This window comes from Copidosoma floridanum, unplaced genomic scaffold (assembly GCF_036245765.1).
Source record: "Copidosoma floridanum isolate Cflo_tuat_1 unplaced genomic scaffold, Cflo_Japanese_pri ptg000007l, whole genome shotgun sequence".
Taxonomy (NCBI): domain Eukaryota; kingdom Metazoa; phylum Arthropoda; class Insecta; order Hymenoptera; family Encyrtidae; genus Copidosoma; species Copidosoma floridanum.
In genome coordinates this window covers 7,203,183-7,226,808 of record NW_028321884.1, presented here as the reverse complement: position 1 = coordinate 7,226,808, position 23,626 = coordinate 7,203,183, and the positions used below count along the sequence as shown (strand labels likewise).

Sequence of the window (23,626 nt, the reverse complement as noted above, 5' to 3'; positions counted from 1 at the left end):
GGCTAATCTCTTCTGTTTCAGAAAAGTGCTTGGCTGACCGTCGTTTTTTAGGTTTTTCAATTTCGCCTTGTTACTTTTACGAGCATGCATTTGCTTATACAGGGACATTTAAATCAACGTATATACGTCTTTTCGATACCACGTTTCACAAGTAATTAACACTAAGGTTCAACGACGCGTCTCGATAGTTGACCGATTTTATCGATTGGTACATTGAAAAAAGGCCAAAAGTATAGGTACACGCACCCGCTAGGTATATTAATAAGTATATAATATTGAGAGTATCCGTCAAGGTACGTGTGCATGATAAACCGTACCCAGTAACGTCGAGCTAGCCAATGGACGCCGATCCACGACGCCAAAGTGGGGGCAACGGTGGGTGGAGCTAGGGAGGAGGACCGCTGCGGTCTTCCCTCCCCGGCTCCTCGTAGCCATGGTAACTTTGCCTCGCCGACAGAGACGATATATATGTACTCTAACGCGCTCTGCTCTATTGTAAAGCTATACATGTACTTACGCGACACGAACAAATAAATAAAGACAACGAAAAAACTTGGCTTTTTGTTCTGGTGTAACTTGTCTAATCGATTGGAGAAGCACGGAGGGGGTATCGGGACGATCGGCGTTTTTATTTATTCAACTAGCTTTTAATCGATAGATTCGTAAATTATATGTTTTTATAAATGTTTAATAACACGAAATCGGTAAGTAAACCTGGTCCACTTACCGATTCGTAATCGACCGATTTAAAAAAAAGATGAGAAAAAAAATTGGTAAATCGTGTATTAGAAGGTCGTTGGGTGCCGATTAAAATATTCAAGTCTCGGAGATCGGTTGGATCGGTGAACGAAAAATCGGAGCAACCCCATACGAAATCGGTTCTCCCAAAGCAACGACCTATTACAAACGGTTAAAGCGCAACAAGTGTGCGCCTCGTGCTCTTTTTATTTCTCTCACTCTTGCCCCGCCCTCGCTCTCCTCGAAAAGTCGTGTGAGTAATAGTCGGTGCGTCTGTATGTCCACACTCACAGCACGTAATATCCAAGACACGAGAGCGAGAGATCCTCGTGGCTCTATACGTGTATATACATGTACCACACGCGCGATGACGATATGACGACTGTGCCCCAGGGGCGAGAGCTAGCAGACGCGCAACCACCTCGCACTCGCGCTCCGATCGACCGAGTGAGAACTCTCGACGCGCTTCTCTTGTGATTTTACGTTGTTCTACCGTGCCGAGTATAACCAGTGGTTATTAAAAATCAAGAAGCTTGTGAAATAGTTGGACGATAAAACAAAGACTCTGATACCTTAGACTAAAAGTTGTCATCATCCACGATAAATCGGTTGCGATGAAACCGTGTGATTTGATAAGTACAGTGAATTAGTAAGACGTGAGATCTCTTATTCTCTAAGCTCAATAAGCAGAGAGCGCCCACTTTTTATTTCTCTCTCTTGATCCAGCAAAGACTGCGCTATTACGATCGAATGCATGATGAAACACGTATATTATGCCGTTGATGAACGTTACTGCCGATAAGCGCAATCAATGCAGCAGCAGCCCGAGCTCCCCAATCAATCATCGGGGCGCGAGAAATTGATTCGTCCGAGGAGAGGCGCTCTCGCTTGCAGCATCCGGTCGCGTGTGGATCTCGCCGAGGCGATATCGGTGCCCGTGGCAAGGCATTGAGAATACGGAGAACCGTACGATGATGATGATGATGAGCACGGATGCCGGTGTGGGCGAGCCGGTCAAGAACGGGGGTATCGGCAATGCCATTTTAATCAACAATAACAATAACAGTGTCCGCAACAATAACAGTAACAGTGGTGGTAGTGCCGGTGGGAGTCCAGCTAGCAACGGCACCGAGGGCATCAGCGCGGCAGTCACCAAAGTGCTGCAGGGCTACGACTGGACCACGATACCCGTCGCCAACAAGTGAGTCACGTTTTTTCACACGCATCGATCTATATTTTCTTTCCCACATCTCGATCCCGCGAAAAGTAGGTATATATTTGTTCGAGATCGGTATCGTATCGGTAAAGATACATCATTCGGGTATTAAGTATACTGTTGGGTATCCTTTGCACTTTGATGATTTAAGCACGTGCGCAACCTTGCCGTACCTTACATATATTATGTACCTGTACATACAAACGGCAAAGGGATATGCATGTATCGGAGCGCTCAGTAGCACCGGACAAAAAGAAAAAAAGCTCGACAGGTGGGACGAAGCCACGCCAAGAGTGGGGTAAAGGGAGCGAGGAGTTTTCCCGGATTCTTTTTTTTTTTCTTTTTTTTTTCTTTTTTTTTCCATCGCAGGCCTTTCAGGAGACGCGCGCGAGAAAATAATGCACGCGCGTGCGCTCGCCGCGTGCTAACTTAATTATGACGTGCTCGTTTCCCCAGGGGGCCTGGGAAACGCGCGACGCGAAGGAAGCTATGGGGGGCGGTAGCGAAATGTCCTCCATCGTCAATTAACGCAAATTAGCTAATTAATGCCCGATGTGTACGTGGACGCGCGCGTTTGCTTGCTCGTGGAGTACTGTATAGGTGCGCGTCGACAATATCTACGTTCCCGAAGACTCGGATCGGATCGGTTACGCGTGGGAACGATTGCGCGACCTCGTTGACGTTGTCTGTTTTTTTTTTTTTCCTTTTCCTTTCCCTTTTGTTTTACATTCTCAAATGCCGCTGTGAGAAAATGTACGCACAGTGTCAATATTTAGTCGTGATTATCGAAAACATTTTAACATGTATATGTATATACATATATACGTACAGATAGATAGCCCGGGGTGAGAAAAATGTCGCATACCGATGCATGCACTCCTTATCGCGGCTCTGTATATATGATACATACTCGAATTTTAGTGCGTGTTTATTTACGAGAGGGTTGCCTTTAGGGATAAAGAGAAATATGCGAGAGTACTTACCTATTGTCTGTACATATATTAAGTTAAGGAGGGGTGTGAATGTTGGACAAAATAAGGCATAATCAATATAGTTATCGATGCAATGACATCTGCGTCGATAATCCCACGCGTATGAAAAAGCAAAGATAGGGACGGCCGCTAATTATCACTTGCTCGCCCCCCCATAGTTTTTTCTTCGTCTTCATAGAAAAAATACAGCCCCATGGCGATGTAACACGAAAGAAAAAAAAAAAGAAAAAAAATAAAGATGATACATCCACGCTCCGGGGAAAGATGGTTCACGTGTCAGTCAACCGTTATATGCGCTGGGTCTTAAAATCCGTGTGGGCACGCGAGGAAAAGTCATTTTATGAAGTCATCCGCACCCGAGAGTGGAAAAGGGTGAAGGGGCGAGGAGGGCATCGGAGAGAGTATGCACTCGTCTAATGTTATTCCAAGTGAGGTGGGGGGGCTCTTTTTTTCATACCTACATATGAGCAAGGTGTATCCCCTCATATGTGGGCTCTCGAAAATCGGATACCGTACAATGTTGTATTATACACACTCGTTAATGGGATTCTCGCGCGTCATTGCGTTACGAGTGGCTTTCTGCAGTCCTTGAACCTGCATCTTTTCTTTTCTTTTTTTTCCCCCCCTTTTTCTTCTTCCCCCGAGTTCTGTGGTGGATTTTGACTGCATGAACTGCATCACCATCGGGACTCGAGCATTGACGAGATTCTCCCGATTGTAAATTCCATTGCCTGACTAAACTCCGCAGCTGTTTTGAATGATTTGTTTGGCGTTCGGAAAAATCGGACACTATTTTTTCTTGACGCTCACTTCCCCGTTATCGCTCACCGAACAAATTAAAACCACACTAACGCCCTCGTAGGTGCCATTAGAAAGCCGATAAAACGCAGGCTTGGTGATTTTGTATCGAACAAAAGAAGAAGAAGAAGAAGAGAAAAAAAAGGGGGGCGGACAAACAAAAGAGACATCATTATTTTAATACAACTGTGTCATTGACAGGGTTAATTCTCCGGACAAAAAGGAAAGAAAAAACAAAAGTAACCACTTAAAAAATGTGTCTATAAGACATGGGGGGGGGGGTAATAAAAAACAAGGGGGTGCGGGAGGGTTGTACAAATGTATAATACGATTGATGGCTGTTCGCAGGGGCTCGAACGAAAAAAGAGCGGCCCACGTGAAGAGGCCGATGAACGCCTTTATGGTGTGGGCTCAGGCGGCGAGGAAGAAACTGGCCGAGCAGCATCCCCAGCTTCACAACGCCGAGCTGTCCAAGACCCTCGGCAAACTGTGGAAGTAAGTCGACTGTGCTTTTATTTCTCTCCTCTCATGCATGTACCCACACTTTTATTGTACGTTGTACCTATCACTCGAGTGTTGGAAAATCTATTGCAAACTCGAAAATCGAGGGACTTTTGCGCCACATCATTCAAGTACGAAAAACCTGATTGTAAACGCAAATAGAAGCGTTAAAAAAATGTATAGTAGTTCGCGTGACGCGCGTGGCCAGGAGAGTGCATGTATTTAAAAAACCGTGTTTGTGGTGTACAGCCGAGGTAAAGATCCTCATTTTCGCGTCCACGAGTTAAACGCGTGCGAGTTAGACGGCCAATTTGCACGAAGCCAGCGAACCGTGAGAAAGTGGCATTCCCCTGGTCTATTCCCTCGTCTCCTCCTTTTTTTTTTTTTCTTCCATACACTTTCCATGTATATACACGTGTAATAACACATATACCGGACTCTCAGCTATACACGGGCGGTGGTTTTTTTTATTCGCATGTGGTCTACGCAAGAGAGATACAAAAGGACAGAAACCCAAGCTCGGGGAAGGAAAAATCTTGGCCCCAAGGAAAAATAAATACGCGCGATTCTGCGAGTCGGTGGAAACGCGCGCGAGGAAAAAATGTCACCCTGGACGTGTGTATACTTATGTCTATACGGCATCGGTCGAAAAAAAAAGTAGTGTTTATGTGTACATATGGATGAAAAATAGCGTCACCAAGAGTCACAACGCGCACTCGTGAGGATGAGTAAGTATACTGTATGGAGTTTTAGTGCCATTGTCCGTACACTTAATAGTTTCAGAGCCCGCACGTGGCAGATGTGTTCCGGAAGGGTGAAAAAAGAAAAAAAGGGATCGCTCGTAAATCACGCTCGATTCGTCAAGCTCGTTTTCTTAGTCTCTATATTTTTCAGCTCGGTGTTTTGGCCTTGCATAATATTTTTTTAACCCGTACACGTGTGTATACATTGTCGAGACCAACCTTTTTTTTTTTTTTTTTTCGATTCAACCCTAAAATCGGTAAAAAATTGATTTAAAAAATGAGGTAGTTGGAAACAAAAATCACCTTCGAGGCGCGGGATCCGGCCGGAGCGATAAGAAAAGACTCGTCGTTACAGTTCCAGGTGGTTGGCTTCCCGTTTGTCGTCGAAAGCCTCGTATCCGGCAATAGACACGTCGGGCACGGAGCACACCCCTAGCTTGCGTTTTACAGCTACACAACGCAGAGGGACCCGGCAGCTGGTCCCCAAATTCTCCCGATAAGGCCGAAAGCGAGAAATATCACGAAAAGACGTGCTTTTTTTTTTCTTTCTTTTTTCTTTACACTTGGAACCACAATACCTGCCTTGTGCAAGAACGTCAGGTGAATTTTTCCGTATCTGCTTGCCCGGGGCGCCCCGCACGTGCGCTGCAATTCCCTCCGACGCGTTATACATATAGGCGACACATTTAGGGGAGAGAGAGTGCAAACACGCCCAACTATACGACACGACATGCGAAGAGCACATGCGGACACGCGTCCATCGAGAAGACAGACACGTATCGGTTGGGGCTAATCGAGCAACAAAGTCTGCGACACTTACGTACACCTATACTTACTCATCGGTCTGAAATTTTTCACTTTGTTCTCGACGCGCAAAAAGAGAGAGCCTTTTCGTCCCAGATCGGTTGCCGTGGCGCACGCTTCACCACGGCTTCCGCGGAAATCTCGGCTAACCTTTTCCACGTTTGCATCGCCCCCACCCTCCCGCTGACTCGCGATTAATCTCGTCCGCGCTCTGGTGCAGTAAGTGGATAATATACGTACGGCGAAAGAGCTTCGGGCTTTTATCTGATCGGCAGGGGAGCGGAAATCGGACGTTATTGAAGACACGTGCGGAGGAGGAGCTGTATGGGCCCCGCGCTGCGTTAATCGAGAGCGGCCCGGGATAAAGAGCCGAGATTCCGATGAGTTCGCGGGAATCAAGAGGGCACGGGTCCCTTTACAGTTTTCGTCGCGCTCGAGGGGAGCCGGGAGGATCGCACTTGCATAGGTGTAGGGCGTCGAGGAGCTCGTAAAGTAAAAAATCGTCTTATCGAACCTTACCGATCTCCGAGCGAGAAATCGGTGGAATCTATTTGCTTTATTTTTTTTTTTCCATCGAGCGTATGGATCACGTTATGGACCTCATGGTAATAATATATAATGTAGGGAGAAGAGCGACAGAGACCAGATTTCGGAAACGGGGATTACGCCGGGACGTGTTTTTCCGCTTACCGAGAAGCTGCGGGTATTATACACACGCGCTTAATCCCCGTCTACACTGTATCATACACTCGTGTGATGTATCATCGCGCTCCGCGGGTATGATAATACATGTATATATGACAGCAGCAGCAGGTTCTGGTTAGTGTTTCTTGTACTCGTGTACACTTATCCTGAAGCGTCGAGTCCTCTCCGGAGATCACTGGCAGTCGCGCTCGGGGCCCTACAGTATGGCGCGTAAGGAGGTAGGCGCATTCCCATGGGCAAGAGTATATGCGACGCGTGATTGAGGGAGCGCCGAAAAAAGCAAGCTTTTGGCCTGATCCCCGGGCTGCTACTATATGTTAAATGTCATACGCCACGAGCTCTCTCTCGATCGTGTATTTCTTCAGTGATTTACTATACGTGTGCCATGTATACCCTTCCTGCCTGAATCAATCAAAGCGAGGAAGTATTATTTGCTCTTTGGTTTTTTTTTTTTTTTACAAATTAACCGCGTTAACCATCTGTGGAAGATAAGCCTTTGATTTCACGTTAACATAATCGGTTACTGCTCTACTGATTTGTCACCGAGAGAGGCTGACGGAGCGAGTGTGCCATTAATTAACACGCGCATCAAAGATTCGTATATAAATGTAAAAAAACCATGCAAACGTACTACACCTGTAGGTACCTAATACCTTTAGATCATCTTTATTATTATTCACTATGCACATCTCTCTAATTCACGGAGTATATATAGGATACGCCCGACCGCAAGTTTTATCTAGCGTCTCGTGGCGCTGGTATTAAAAGCACGCGCCTTCAGCGAGCGAAAGCTTTGGTCTCTCGCGCGTATCTTTCTCCTTCATCGTCTCCTCGACGGCACCCACGGGTATGTACAGACTGCAGAGCTGTTGAACCTTTCTTTTTTTTTTTTTTTTTTTTTTTTTTTTTTTTTTTTCTTTTGCCCGTGTAGCCAGATGCACGTATCAGCGGCCGACACGTTCGTCTCTCGTCGTGCCGTCAGGGTCAACCCTCTCGGATTTTCGAGTGACTGTACATATTTATACCCTACTCGATGTGTATATATATATGTATATATTAGTTTCGGTGACGCTGTCTCGTCTATACCCTGTCGTTGCTCTAGTTCTCACACGCGATTGTCATCCGACGACAAAAAACTCGGGGGAACATTGGCAAAAAAACACGCGCTACAGCTCACTCACCTTCACGTTTATGTATGTATATGTACATGTGTAGCATTATATACACGTTGCGTAATTGTATGTATAAATAAGCTATTACGTAACAGCCCGTATCAGAATATCGAGGGTAACCCGATTTTTTTTTTTTTTTTCGTCTACGCTTAGTAGAGCTACACCAGGATACTTTGGGGAGACACATGTACCTGAAAAGTTGTTTGTACCCACGCACTCATCTCGTGGTCGCGATTTCTTTGCCGCGCAAAATTATAACAGTATGGGTATAAGTATTGATTATCTCTATAATGTACCGGTTAAAACCGAGAAAAACTTATAGCTGGAAAAATTTGTCATTCATGTGGTCGTGGAAACAAATTCCGTGTTAATAATAATTTAAAAAATGGTCGTTTGATAAATCACCGATCACCGAGAGAACTGAGATGAAATGCGTCATCTCGATAAAAACGCGGGGATCCGGGAATTTGAGCGAATTTGCGCGATAAAGTTATTAGTTAGTGGAAACACTTGCATTGCGGGCGGTGGTCGTTTCTCGAAAACGATTACAGATACGATACAAGCGCGATTGATTTCCACGCGACGCCAGCAAGATTTAAAAAAAATCCGTGCCATGACTGTCGGAGATAATAATTTTACTTCTTCCAATAACCCATCGGTATGTATATTGCATCAACTGTCGTTAGTAGAAAAAAAAAAAAAAAATACAGTAGCTGGACACTCGGGCGCGCGCGCGTGTGGCAAAATACCTATGTTTGTAAAACTTCAATAAAAGATCTTGGCTTAACACCTTCCTGAAAAAAAAGCTGATTCAATTAGCGCGTATGGCACGAAACGCGCACTTATCTCCTTTATGCCTGTCGTGGCGCTTCTCTCGTAATATACAATGTATACATTATACATACAGTTACCACATGTTATGTACCTGCACACGTGCCTCCATCACCGTTTTCTTTTGGTTACCCGTGCGATCGATGCTTTTAGCTCGTTTCAACAGTTTCAACACCTTTACGACCGCGTGTACGACGACAACCCACGGACCACCTATAAATACATCCACACACCAACGCTTTGAACGTTGCAAAAAGAAAAAAAAAAAAAAAAAAAAAAAAAATACAACCCTGTTCGCAGACAATTGTCCGACAGCGACAAGAAGCCATTTGTCGAAGAGTCCGATCGGCTGCGCGTCATCCACAAGCGGACCCATCCGGACTACAAGTACCAGCCGCGGCGCAAAAAGCAGGGGGCCTCGAGTTGTCGCGACAACCACAACTCGAGATCGTCGAGCTCGGCCGCGGTGCCGATGCCACCCACGGTCGGCAACGCCGCGGCTCCTCAGCAGTGCGGCCTGGCCTTCAGCAGCATCTCCCGGACCCTCAAGCAAGAGGACCCCAACAGCTGCGACGCCGCGGTCAGCTCGCCCCAGACGAGTGGCTCGTCCTCGCCACCCACGACCCCCTCCCAGGGCATGTCGCCCCCCACGCCACCCACGACCCCCCGAGGCCAGCACTACGTCGCCCAACAGGTCCGTATAGCGCTACAAAAATCCTCCTCCTCCTCCTCCTCTAGCTTGGGCGCATTTTTACAATACACGGTGTGTATAAATTGCAAACAGAACCAGCACCTCCTCCCGAGTGGTCAGCTGTACCAGCACCAGGACATGACGAGCAGCCACCCGCAGAGCTCCCCCCCGGACCTTGGTCAGCATCACCACCAGAGCCACCACAATCAGCAGCAGGCGGATCTCCGTAGCTACCTCGAGTTGACCGAGAGCCTGCCCTTGGAGGACGAGCAGCTGGGCAATTTGGGCACGTTGAATCTCGGGCTGTCGATGGGCCTGCCCGAGTGCGAGGTCGAGGGCATCGAGCTCGACCAGTACCTGACCCAACAGCAACAGGTGGCACAGTACAACCCGCCCAACCACCAGTGGCTCCTCAACAGGTGACCACACCGGCGTTTTCTTTACTTTACGTCTTTTTCTTTCTTTTCTTCCTGTTTGCTTAGGGAAAACCTATATAAGGAAGGAAGGAAGGAAGGTTACACATAGGGGAACAAACACTTGTAAAATAAAAAAGGAAAATGTATGCATAATCGGTCGGGTCGGTTTTTTTTTTTTGTTTTTTCGTTTCTCAGGTACGACGAGGAGTGCTTGGACAGGCTGAACAAGCGCCACTACAACGAGCAGCAACAGGTCGGGGGTGGCATGTCGAGCGAAGTGAGTCGTTGTTGGGACGAGCAGCAGCATCAACAACAACAGCAGCAACAACAACAACAACAACAACAATTGCGTAGCCGCGAGGACATGATGAGGTACCACGAGCTCCAACCTCCGCTGCCGCCCGTCGAGTACATATCCCAGCACCACCTCCAGGTGGGCCACCAGCACGTGGCCGCTTATGCGCCCTACCGGCATTTCACCGGCATCGAGTGGCCCAACTATAACTGATTCGGACTCGATGTTGTTGTCTCGAGGCATGAGCGTGTTTGTTTTATTCGATACTTCAAAAAACAACAGAAAAACACACGAGCCGTTGCGGGTATAACTTCTATTTTTTTTTTTTTTGTTTTTTTTTTTTTTTTTTTTAATAATAATAAAGCGATAAGATTAAACGCGAGCGTTCAGTAGCGTAACGTAAGTACACGATGGATTGCTTTTCGAATAATCGAAGCGTACATCAGTTACACGCATACAAATAGATTAGAGGTGTGTTTCTCTTTACATCCCGTAAAAGTTACGAATGATTACGTTCACGTGGGTGCTGACAAATGTCCTATATACAGCCACAAAAAACGGTGCAATGGTCACGAGCACGCATCGTCGTTGTGACGATTTGTTGGTCGCACCGATTTAGCCAAATACATATTATACATATATATATATAAACTACATTATTTTAATTACAGTGATCGAAAGAAAAAAAACACGCACACGCATCCATACACATTACACGTAGCAAATAATTAGTGTTCTACGAGTGTATATTATTTACGTTTAGAATAAGTTTTACAGCATATGTTTAAGGTATAAAAATTACGCGACAAAGCATAAATATGTAGCATAAAGTCATGACATTAATGGTCCAAGTATCGGTAGGAAGGGGGTAGGGGGATGATGTGGTATTTCCACCAAAAGCTGGATGAAATGGTGATTAATGTTTAACAGAAGTCCGGTGCCAACGAGGGGAAAAAGAAGCGATCGAGGAGTACTCGAGGTTACAGGCACGTATAGTTATAATATATGTATGTATGGTGTGCGCGTACATGTGCGAGGGCGAGAGATATAATAAAATGATAATAATGTGTGCGTGCGAGTGAAAGAAAGAAAACGATCGCGTATATAATCGAGACTCCATGACATCATTCCATGACAGCCGGCTGGAGATTTCCAGGCCAAACAAACCTTAACTCTCTTGGCTGATGCTCTCTGCGTTGGGTGCGGAGAAGAAAAAGATAGGCCGAAACAGAGAGAGAGAGAGACAGCTTCGATCTAATAATACAAACTCCCCCTTCGATCGAGTCCACGCGGTGTATAAACGCGTCGATCCGCGCCGCGTTTACATATACCGATCTCTACCGAGCGCGCTTTTCAAATAAACCCGCGCCCCGATTTTTCTTTTTTTTTTTTTTTCCTCTCTGTGATGTGCTCTCGTCGATCGACTACCTATACAGCTGTTACAGATACAGAGCCCCAGAGATAATGGACTGCCGCGCTCTCCTCTCCTTTGTTCGGCTATCTTTGCCTCCCTCCCTCATGTTTACCCCTTTTTATTTTATTTTTTTTTTTTTTTGTTACAAGTTTTTGACACCCGTTCACAAATATAGACAAATACATGGACTGTTGGTAAAAGATTTCTTTGTACACGTTTAAAAGAGAGATAAATATCGTTATTGTATGATACACGTACCTGGTATATGTATTACGCGTGAGAGAGGAAGTGCGAAGAAAATTTTTTTGTTTTATACCGCGACGTAGAAATAAATATGTACACCGTAACTATACGAATGTGCGCGTCTGCTATACGGACCCAGCTTTTGTACTTAGATGTATACGTATATTTATTTATACCTGAAAATATTTTATTGCAAACATACTTTAGGATACAATACACGATGAAGATGCTGGCGCGCGCGCGCGTGTGTGTGTGTGCGTTGGTATTTTGATTAAAAATAAACGATTGAAATGAAAAAAAAAAAAAATCTAGTTGTACTCTGTTCGATCCCAACAAAAATTCCACGAGCTTCGGTATTGACGACTTTGAGCTGACGGTACACGCCGAGAGAGGACGAAAATCAGGTCAGTATGTAAATAACTGCGATCTACTATACACGTACGATCGGCGCTCGGCGGCCGGAAACGCGTGTTCCTGTTTGTATACGTATGACCGAGAGACGCGCAAAAGAAGAAGGTGCACGCTGACGGTGGAAAAAAAAAAAAAAAAAAAAAAAAAGAAAAATAATGCAAAGACGGCTGGACCGTTCAAACACCCGTCGCGCCTACTCCTCTTATCAAAAAATCCTCGCCACTTTGCTCTTGATGCGTACGTATACTTTGCCCGTGGGAACGTTTTACCGCGCCCGCGCCTCTTTTAATGCCTCTCGAGATTACATTTGAGAGTATAATGAATATAGTATATACATATTGCACGGGAGACCACGTCTCTCCTTTGCTCGGCGGAAGCGGCGACACATGTACATGCTTTTTGTCTCTCGGTCTCCCATTTTTCTTGTGGATCATTTCTCTTTGCGTACATGACCGGTAACGAGCTTTCCCTCCCCCCCTACGTTTAAAACTGGACGAATTAGTTTCGAACAAAGCGTTTTGAATTTTGGAGCTTGAAAGGGCCGAGCCGCCACAGTTATGGAAATCCATCGAACGTATACTTATCGCAAAACCAATCGGGGGACCATAGAGCCAATATTTGTACTTTCCCTCCCCCTCGAGCCCGGGCAGATAGAAAACGAATTGAGTCGATAAAATTTGACAATTCGTCCATTGAATCTGAAAGCGCTTCCTCGGGTCTGGGGCGAAGGGGTAGGAGGAAGCGCGCGTCCGCAATAAAGAGCCGTAAACCATAGTATAGAAGGTGTACAGCTGTCGTCGGCGCGCAAGCTCGTTATCTACCAAAACCCTCCTCGTCTCCTATACACGTAGTATACTAATCTTTGGTTTTTTCAATTTTTTTTTTTTTTTTTTTTTTTTTTTTCCCGCTTCGCGTTCATTCATTCGAAATCGCTTATTTGTCCCTTCCTTATCGCCACGCCGCCTCCGATTGACCATTACGAGTATATGATTCAATATCGCGGTGATGAAACGCTTTCGGAGAGGAAGTTGGTACTCGACGGGGATCCAATTAATCAAATTTATGAGACCGATGACACACGTCTATGAGTTGCCCCCATGTTTTTATGCTCCGGTCGGACTACGGGGCGTATGTGAGCGATTTTTGTGGATGGTGGAAAATCGGCCGGAGGGAAGGAAATCCTTTTTTTTTTTTTTTTCCATAACGAAAACAGCTGTTCACATTAGGTCCCTCGTGCGCATTGTGTGAAAAAAAGAGGGTTGGAAAAGAGAGGAAGCGAAGAGGAGTACGCAGTAAAAAAAAAAGAGAGAGAGAGTCAATGGAAAAACAAATAAAAGAGAGCCAAATGCAAACTCCATATATTATCAGGTTATCGTATACAGCGCTCACGTTACCCATGATAATTACTATACGTCACACCTATATATTTTTTTTCCCATCCAACCTTATCTTCCGCGTATGTGTTACAATGCACACGTATTTTGTCCAAAGATTTTTTTTTCTTTCCGTATTATCATCATTCGCCTGTTGATTTCACGTTTTGTTGGTATAAAAAAAAAAAATAATCCTATCAGTATACTTAGTCGATGAATTGAAATCGTATTTCAACATAAGTAGGGCACCACGACACCTCGAAGAAGAGACGATAATTTTGTGATTTGTAAGCGCAGGTAGGTGTGCATTGTCGATCGAACATAAAAAAAAAAGGACCAAAGCCCTTCCAATAGTGGATTAGCTTTGGAAATGTACTCTATAGGAAACAAAATTCTGTACGTGTATTATATATATATACACAACGTGTGACGGAGAGTACTTGTTCTCCCCCCCCCTGGCCATTCTTCAAAAACCATATTGCTTGATTATACAGGGACAGGAGAGCGAGAGGACGTGTAAAGGCTTGCTGCGTTCCTCGAGTGGTCTCCCTTTCTTTTTCCCACTCCTTGACGCGGTGGCATCTCTCGATCGGACAAAGAGCAGATACTGGGCGACTTTTTGAGTGTGGTTTATAGTCTATAAAAACAATGAAAGTGACGGAAAGTGTTAAGCACAGCCAAACAATTTTTTTTTTTTTTTTAATGATCTCGGATCTTGGCACTTTTAAGGATGGATAAATGGATCGAGTGACTTTGATTTTTGCCCCCCCCCCCCCTTACTTCCTCGGCTTTACTCGTATGTATATTTCTAAAAGATAGTAGAGGTTTGCATCTTCAGCAAGCTCATAAGTTTTGCAATATTTGCGCCCGAGCGATCAAACGTAGGTATAGGCACGCCATACGCGTGGTTTATCGATTTTAAATACCGATTAATCGGTACAGTGCATAATATCTATTCACTCAATAGTTATACCTATACAGGTATGTTGAATATATCTTTTTTTTTCTTTTTTTTTTTTTTTGTCATAGGTACCCGTTACAATTCGTCATCCACTGTTTATCGATACTTGGATGGTTATTTGAATTTCGTTGCGATCAGCAAACGGAGCTTTATACGAGATGAGTTACCTTGAGCACATGTAGCTCGATCTCGGGTCAATCTTATACGCAATAATAAATCAAGATACGGTTGATCCACGTGTGTCGATCTTGACCATGATATAGTGTGATGTCAATGCAAATATTGGTCGAGGCGAACATGTGTGTGCGTAACATAATCAAAGATTGAGAGATACAAGCGAGCGAGCTTTGTTAATACTCGTGTTTTTTAATCATGTAGGTCAAGAGCTTTTATCCTGTCGAAAGTTACAAAATTGTAAAATTTCACGCGCATCGTATGATTTCACTGAGAAAGATCCGAATATTTTCGTATAATAAATATGTACACATACACATGATAGGTACTCGAGATCGGATGATGATGCCCATCGTGTGCGTACAACGTAACACTCGCCGACTTATGCAGCTGTGAAAAATCAAGGAAGACGTCCGCGCAACATGTGCTCTCGGCAAAAAGTCGAGCTTTTTTTTTTCACCTCCCTCCCCCCCTCTCATCAGCTGGCGCACTCGAGAGCTTTGGCCGATCGGTGCTACGCGCATACGAGCACGTTGTACCTATACCGATAGCGTATGGGAAGCTCGAAATTCGTGGGAGAGATTTATTTTCTTCCAGTGTCCAATTTTCAAGCGTTTACTCGCGATTCAGAGCGACTAAAGTATGCGTATTGTAATACACGGAAAAAAAAAAAAAAAATAGTCACCGAGTATACATCATGCACTCACATTTCTCGGCTCAATCGTCACTTTCGATGGCTCGTAAAACCCCCATAAAAGTATATTTGTTTGACAACATTTACTTGCCCCATGATCCCCCTGTGCTCAATAGTTGAGGCTCCATCCGAAAACATTTCTCGCGTTACCTAAATAACAATATGTAAAAAATAACACTCGAGAACCGATAAATTTTCATCGGGGCCATTGTGACGCGTTGTCCGATGGACGCGCAGCGACAGCCTGTGTAAGTACTGCGACAACAAAAGAGCTAGAGAGAAAAACCTCGGAGCATCGGGAAAAGCTGGCCTGCACGAAACTCAACGCCGCCTCCTCTTTACACCTAATTCTCGTGTTTTTCCTTTCCTCCCCCCCCCCCTCTTCCTCTTCCAACCCACACACCGGTGGGTACTGTTACATATATACTGATACTCCACGTAGTCTGTGGTGCAACGTGTACGAGGGCTCTTGTTTTACGAGCGCGGCCTATCGTAAAAATCGCCTCCCAGGCTGCCGGCACCACCACCGGCCCCGAAAAGGTCAGGTCGCTTTGGCGCTCGTAAAAAGACTGGGCGACGCGCGAGTCACTTTTCACCCGGTTTTACGTGCCTGCAGTATAAATACATATTTATATATATATATATATATATACATGTACTCGCTTAATGCTCTCCTGCGGCTAAGCGCCCCAACCTCCCTTCCGTCCCGATGCTCATTCCTCTTCTCCTCGTAAATTCGTTCACCACCGCTATGTGTGTAGCCGGAAAAAATACGCGCACTCGAGTATACGTGTGGTAAACAACAAAACGACCATCATCGACGAGAGGAAATGAGCTCGTGGGTATACATTATAATATGTTACACGTACCCACACATACACACACACACGGTCAAGTGTAACGCGAGAGCACTTGTCACCCCCGTAGCTGCGTTATACATATACATATAAGGTTCTCGGGCAGTGTATACAATATTATACGAGCCTCTCTCCGAGAAAGCAAATAAAATCTCTCTTGTGTAATTAAAAGCGAGAGAGAGAGAGAGAGAGAGAGAGAGAGTGTATGCGTGTGCACAAGTTGTTTGACGCGTGTCATTTATTGCGGCCGATGTGTCCGATCGGTTTGGGTCGCCCTTAAAACGTCACTCTCGATGACCCTGCTTTCTCACGATTGACACGTTTTTTTTTTTTTTTTTTTTATGTTTGTACTTGAAACGCTCTTTTTTTCCTTTAACATTCAACATCTTCTTCTCGAAAAAAGTGGATACAGGAAAATCACTTAAACGAGAGAAGGGGGAAAAAAAAGGAAACTCGGAATTTTTGAGACTCGGTGTTCCGAAAAAGCTCGCCAAAGGCCACTATGTATATATATACATACACGTCAAAAAAGGGGGGGACCTTCGTAAATTTCGCGCCGGCCACTTGTCAAAATACCCACACATCGCGCGGTGGGTTTATATACACCTACCGAGCGCACAAATCGAAGGTCACGGGAAACCAGAGCCGAGCACCGGAGCTCGCGTTTCATGTCTCTGTTTCTTAATTTGCCGGATGATTTTAGCCGGGAGTCGATTTCTTTTCTTTTTTTTTTTTTTCCCCTTTGCCCACCTTGCGGTTCTTGTGAATTTGTCGCGCTCGGTTACGCGCGTGCAATGCACCACTCGCACGCCTATTACGAAATTGGCTACCGCACATTTCACCCCCTTTGCCATTAAAAACAATAAAAGCTCCTTGGCTACGTTTTCGTATGAAATCGGTCTCGAATCTCTCGTCGCCACCAACTTTACGTGCACTCGGTATTCCCTGAAAATGTCACTCCTCCCCCCGAGACATATACATATATGTATATACACGTCTTCCTTCCCGGTAAGGTATGCATGTATTATCTTAAAAACCGTCCTCATATCTGCGTGTAACACGCTTCCCTGTACGATCTGCTGTCAAAAATCTTTGACGAAAGGCCAGACGCTACCGCTTTGGCGCATCATCCTCACGCGCGCACGTGTCTCTCTTTTTTCGTTCAATTTGAAGAAGCGGCACTTTTGTGACACTGGATAGCGTTGCGCGGGCGCATCTTTTTTTCCCTTCCCCAATCTCGAGCTTCGCGGAAGCTGCACCACAGCTCTGGACCCGATCGGCGAGCGCGGCCGCTTGGATGTCGGCGTTGCGCCCTTTTGGACACCGAGATGTTGAATTAATACTTTCAGCGGAAAGTTATCTGGAGATGCACGTGAACGTATCGAGGTGGCTGCCAGAGGGGGAAATAGAGCTGCGAAGCGCTCGTTTTTACCACGTGAATAATATGTAACCGCAGAGACGCTCGATCGTGATCGTTTTTCCTTGCACGGGCCTCTCGGAACTACCACCAGAGCCGCGATGCTGCAGATCCGTATCTGTGTTTCGTTTGATAAATGGCACCGAGCACCGGATATCCCGGCAAAAAAAGCTCGCCAGCCCGCACTCGCGCATATATACTCTCTGCAGTTGCACGGATGCCTAATTGCCGAGGCTTTTTACCTCGCCCGTCCTCGTATCTTTTCCTTTTCCCATTTTACTCGAGAGCGACCAATCGAGCCACTATATTAATAGAGGGAAATGCTCCGGCGCTATTTTCAAAGTCATGTTGTTAGGTGCAAGCAGTGCGCTCATGTACACTATATTATACAGAAATGTGACTTTGCAGCGCGTCCGGTCAGTTTGAAAATCAAAGCCCAAGAATCTCGAGAGCAAACGACGCGTTGTGAATCCCCCCGCCAACGGGAAGTACGCAGGGAGTCTGCAAGAAGAAGATTAAAAAGCCGATCGTCGCATTAATTTGAGGAGCGCGCGCGCTACTGCCCTTGGAAGGGGGGAGGGAGAGGAGGCGGTGCGGGTATATGCACGGGTGCGCGCGCCTTCCACACGCCGGCGAGCCGAGACAGTGGCCCCCTTTGTCCCGGGCTCCTATATTTATTTATCTGTCAACAATTGCACCGACGCCCGGAATCGGCGGAGGGCACGTTAAGGAGCCATACCGATGCCTTCCCTCCTCGACGTCACCCCCCCCCCCCACCCTGGCTCGCTGATTAATTTGCGTCCCATGCGAGATTACATTGTACCGATTCACGGAGTTTTGCTTCTTGGCTCGATTTTTACGCTCGTTGTCCGAGAAGACGAGTTTTATCGGCAATGGTTCTCGAGACGCGCACGAGATAACGGAGATCCGTCATCTCTCTCTCGCTTTATTTCCGTCTTTAGATGCTGGGAATGGCTAATTATTTTTAATCCACCACTCGATTAATGATACGTATGTTGGATTTTTACAGTTTGAATTTCAACTCGCGTGCATTTACATACAGATCACGAACAATCCCTATACGAGTACAGTTATATAGTGCAGCTCAAGCTTTGAAATGGTGAACATCTTGACGGTTGCGTGTAATTATCTGGTGTTTGCGTGGCACGGCGGCCGTCACATCGTTGAAGTAGGAACAAAATCAGCTTTCACAATGATCTCAGAAATCAAATGCATCTGTCAAATCATTGTGAAAACCAGTTTCGTCAATTGGCCGCGGTGGCCGGCTGTTGTATTTTCTCCGCGACGCCGGGTACAGTTCCTGTAGTGATCCAACCCCTCCTGCAGAGTAAGAGAAAAAAAAAACTTAGAAAGCTGCCATTCATTTTTCAAATACCATGGTAGGAACAAAAAAAAAAAAAAATAATAAAACAAGTGTGGGGCACGAAAAACTTACCTCCGGGGTGCGTCGTGGTCATCCGATCGCGCGGTAAATGCTCCGCTGTAAGTACGACCCTGCCAAGGGTGAGAAAACAGAAAATCGGAAGACAACGCGAGATGTATAAGTGCAGAGAGTGGTGCCTGCAAAAGTAAATATTGTTGGAAGCCTCTGGTGTATGTTAATCCTTCATCCGTTAAAGCGTCTCCGCTCACTGGGCACCGCTTGACACCAAAGCGGAAAATCGAGACCCCGTAGCGATATGTTCCTCTGCTCCTTTCGATCCTTGGAAATTCTAAAAAAACACACAATAACAGTCTTTATTAAATTATTCAAAGTCAATCTTAGTTCATACGCATACATTTTGCTTCGGTACAGGTAATTTAATACATTTTTTATTTCATGAAAAACATCGAAACAGATGAGAAACTTGCGATTATTAAAATCATGTTAGGGTACAAACAGAGACATAACTACAATATCGAAAATATCCAAACACCGAAAGGTGCATACTAAAGTTCAAAGTCCAGAATTGTTGCGGACAACATCAATTAAAAAAAAAAATATATATCTTTGTGATCAACGAAGATTATCATTATGTAATTGGATGTTTAACTAAACCAACTCCATGTATACCTATCGCATTAATCTTGTGGATGAGAAAAGGAAAAAAAGGAAAGAAGAAAGCTATCAACGCAGGAGGTCGGATCGAAATGTCGAACGAGACGCGTGTACAGGATCGCTCGGAATGCGAGGGACGAGATGATGATGATCGGCGATATTCGTGGTAGGTATAGGTAATATTTAATACAGCGTACGTACGCGCGTAGAACCGAGTTCACGTGAGGTCGCGCGCCGCGATCCGCAAGGACTTTTAAAAATGTGTATGTATACATACAATCTTGCGCGTCGCTGAGTAATGCAGAGAGAAAATGAAAGGGGCTTTCGAATTATCGGTACTTTTTGCGTTATTTTTTCACTCGTGTACTTGTAAAAGTTTAGCAGTGGCCCAAATATAAATCGTCCACAAAAGTATCGTGTCGTACGAGGAGAACCAAAAAAGAAGGGGGACAATGTGATTTTGGGTCTGCAATTTAAAAGGGTCAACTCATTTGTCTTTGGGACAAGAGACTCAATCTCAATGATATTGAAACAAAAACAATAGGACCATTTGAGATGTACCAATAAAATTCACCAAATTATGATGAATTTCAATTGGTGGAAAAAAAAAAAAAAAAAAAATTGAATCACGATCCCACAGTGAGTATTAATACTTAGAAATTTCGACGTCGATTTAGTTAACTCGTGTAAGATGATGATGTATTTTTTTTACGGTCGCTTGAGTAATCGCGAGGATGGCTTTTTCTTAACGGTATTAACGCGTCTCGCATCATTACAGGTGGCGAGTGGCGAAGCGTGAACTCGCCGATGTTTCCTGATAAATGATAAAAAACGAGCTTTTTGACTTCTCCTTCTTCATCCCCCGTGACGCCACGTTCGCCGCGCGTGGAGCTGCGCCCCATTAATAGCGCAGGATAATAAATTTTATCCGGTTGCTGGAACCTCTGAACGCTACCCATTGTGCGCCCGTATACGTGTACTGCCGCAACCCGAGGAAATTGACGATTTGTTATCGTCGACGATTATCGGTCCCCTCCTCTTTCGCTGTTTTCGGACAGTTTACCGAGAAGAACCGGTACATCGCATGGAGCGCAATTGCTTTTTATTTAAATCGGTTGGACGATTTTTATATTGCCCATCATTCGTAAGTCACAAAAATTTCCTTAATTGTACGATGGCTTACGAAAATTGTCTAAAAATAGATTATATATATAAATACTTATTTAGTTGATAAGTGTACAAAAGTTGTGTTCGAAACATCGGTAAGCGCGCAAACTTTTCAACGACCGACGAGTTGGTGATCACGCGTCGGTAACAAACCGACTGCGTCGATAAGACAGAAACTCTAGTCAACCGAGTACCGACACACGAAAAACACCCATGTACCGACTTCCACCATACCGGCCGGTCTCTACCTTGCCACCAACATATTTTACCGTCGCAAAAAAAAGATGCAAATGAGCGAACGATTCTCAAGCGCATCGGAGGTTCGGGTTCGTACTAATGTACTATTCAGGTGTACTACATCGACGGGCAACAAACACACTGAAAAGAGCCTTCGCGAGACAGGCCGAGCAGAAAAATTGCGTAACACACTGTTTGCTCGTTTATTACGGCTTGCCACAACGGAGAGGAGACGAGGCGCACTCGGTGGATGAAAAAAAAAAAAAAAAAAAATCAAAGTTAAAAAAAGATGTAGAAAAAGACGAGGAGCACATGCACGTACACGCAACCGAGAGAGAAAAAAAAAAAAAAAGAGAGAGAGAAGTTGATGGCTGGAACACAAAGCGAGCTGGCTCTTTTCTCGAGTGTAATTAAGACGAAAATAGAACGACGTGAATTGAATTCCATTAGTCCCTGCCTCTTGTTTTTTCGTTTGCCCTCTTACAGCTAGACGCACACGCTCGTCCCGTATCTCTTTTCACTTTACGCGTTTTTCCGCCAAACGAGCACAGTGGAATTTTGAATAACTCTCGGGCATTTGCTTGAAAAACACCTTTCCCCCCCCCCCCCGATCCTGCACACATATACGTCACACCGAGGCAAAGACACACACACACCATGGCGCGCGCGACCGCGAACAATAACTTGGCAAACATCGCGTCATCCGCGCCCATTATATAGTATAGCTAGCCGCGTAATTCGGCTTCTACGAATCGCGATTCGAGCTAGCAAGCCTCGTCTAATGCGCAATAAGTATTCCTTTCCTCCTTCCATCCTCGTACTTATTTGTATGTACGGAGTTTTATTTTTTCCTTTTTGTTAATTGTGCGAGATGAGCCGGGACTCGCCCAACAGGGTTACCCGAGAGACTTTGCACTGCCACCTTCACCGGCTAATTTCGTAAAAATGTAAGATATCCTTCCATACTCAAATTTCTTCGATGAGAAGAAGCGAGCGATTGGAAAGCGTTAGGAGATAGAAAAAAAAAATGGAAGGGGGTGTCAAACCGTGTGTAACATAAGCCTCGTAGAAGCGACTTTGGCGATGACGCGCACGCCTCTCTTTAATATTTTATCCATTCCGGCCGCACGCGAGGCACACGTGCGCAATCGAATGGATTAAATTTTCATCCCGAGTCCATGTAACTATACACGTGTTGTACGCGTAAGTTGTGGAAAAAATAAAATACCACGTACGAGCCCGAAGCATCGAATTCCAAAGCACTTGAAATCAAGGAAAGAAACGCGATGGAGCGCACACGTATAGGCAAGCGAGGGTTGCAAAGTGGGACGCGGAAAGAGGAAAGGGATTTTGTGGGTATATATCGTCCGCTCAGCTATAGGCGCGAGAGGGAACTCCACGGGGATGGAGGAGTCCGATGGAGCCGGCCACCATTCACGAACCGAGAGGACTCGCTCCATCTCTCTTTACAAAAGTCATTGATAGAACCGGGGAAGAGCACGAGAAGAAGAAGAAGAGGAAGAAGAGGTGGTGGCGTCGAGGTCGGCTATTTGTACGTGGTCCCCTGGAGAGGAGGGACCCCCTTTCTCTACCCCCCTCGAGTATACACCGTTCGCATGTACATGTGTGGGAACGTACATCAGCCTCGCAACACTTCCGTTAGCACGTGTTTGTCTCGGTTCTGTCGAAATTGCGATTATTGGAGTCGATGGAAAACATATACTTGAAGTATATAATTATTATAATGTAAGCTCTTCCATAAGTCCCGGCACGCATTCCACAGCGGAAAACAAGACAATCAACGCCGAGCCGTCTCTCGTTACCGCACACGGGCTAAAAATACGCGCGACCCTCGAACAAGTCGTCATCGTCAATTGTACCAAACCTCTCTGCGATTGGAACGCGTTTTTAAAATTGTTCAAATTAAAAAAAAAAAAAGAAAGAAAAACTCACGCCACGTCGCGTGGTCCAAGAATGGCAGCCGCTGTTTGTGCGACTCGTGACACCAATTGTTGTTGTTTTACAAGATCGCGTATGTGTGAGTCTGACATCGACACTTCCGAGAAGAAATGGAAATTTGTACATTGTACACGAGGAAGCTACTATGCCTCTACATTCGCGGGGATCATTGCTGTTTCTTTCTATGTACACACGTACGCCTGTGTCATGTAGTATCGATGGGAGTAAAGTATAAGTATACCATGTGTTAAATTTTGTTTTTTTTTTAGAGAGAGAGAGACAAAATTATAAATTTCATTTCAGCAAGATATGTGAAAAAAATAAAAGTAATGTTTTCCCGTGGCGTTGAACAAAATTTTCCTGGACTAATAAAAAAAAAAAAAAAAAAAAAAAAAAAAAAGACACAATAGCTGCGAAACCGAGAGAACCCGGTATGTATATTGTAGAGTTGTACGGGAGGTGGCGGAGAGACGTTGTTTTCCATCCCGGACCCCGTAGGTATGTATGTATCGGTACGGAGGGCAAAGGGAGGGAGGGCCGAAAGCTTAAATAATGGAATCGCGTTTCTCGTTTTCCGAGAAAAAGCTCTCGCGCCAAGAGGATCCCCCGACCAAAGGGGGGAGGGGAAAGAGTGAATAGACCGAGGAGGAGAGGGAGTCCTTTGGCGGACTTGTGGTCGTTTGACGATTAAGTAAATGCGAGTGAGAGAGAGAGAGAGGGGATGGCAGCAACAGCTACCTCCTATACAAGGACCTACG

At 45.2% G+C, this 23,626-nt stretch overlaps 1 protein-coding gene across 1 annotated transcript; it reads left to right on the top strand.

Annotated features, from left to right (window-relative positions):
• Positions 1-1,709: 1,709 nt before the first annotated feature.
• On the top strand, positions 1,710-10,115 carry LOC106641431 (uncharacterized). Its single transcript, XM_089588887.1, has 5 exons — positions 1,710-1,939; positions 4,093-4,239; positions 8,801-9,194; positions 9,291-9,610; positions 9,803-10,115. The coding sequence occupies exons 1-5, from the start codon at positions 1,710-1,712 to the stop codon at positions 10,113-10,115; spliced, it is 1,404 nt and encodes a 467-aa protein (XP_089445013.1).
• The last annotated feature ends 13,511 nt before the right edge of the window (positions 10,116-23,626 follow it).

Excerpts from the sequence above, each read along its gene's own strand:
- LOC106641431 (XM_089588887.1), top strand. The coding sequence starts at position 1,710 with ATGATGATGATGATGAGCACGGATGCCGGTGTGGGCGAGCCGGTCAAG. Across the intron at positions 4,240-8,800 it reads ACCCTCGGCAAACTGTGGAA|ACAATTGTCCGACAGCGACA; the intron begins GTAAGTCGACTG and ends CCCTGTTCGCAG. Across the intron at positions 9,195-9,290 it reads AGCACTACGTCGCCCAACAG|CACCTCCTCCCGAGTGGTCA; the intron begins GTCCGTATAGCG and ends AAACAGAACCAG.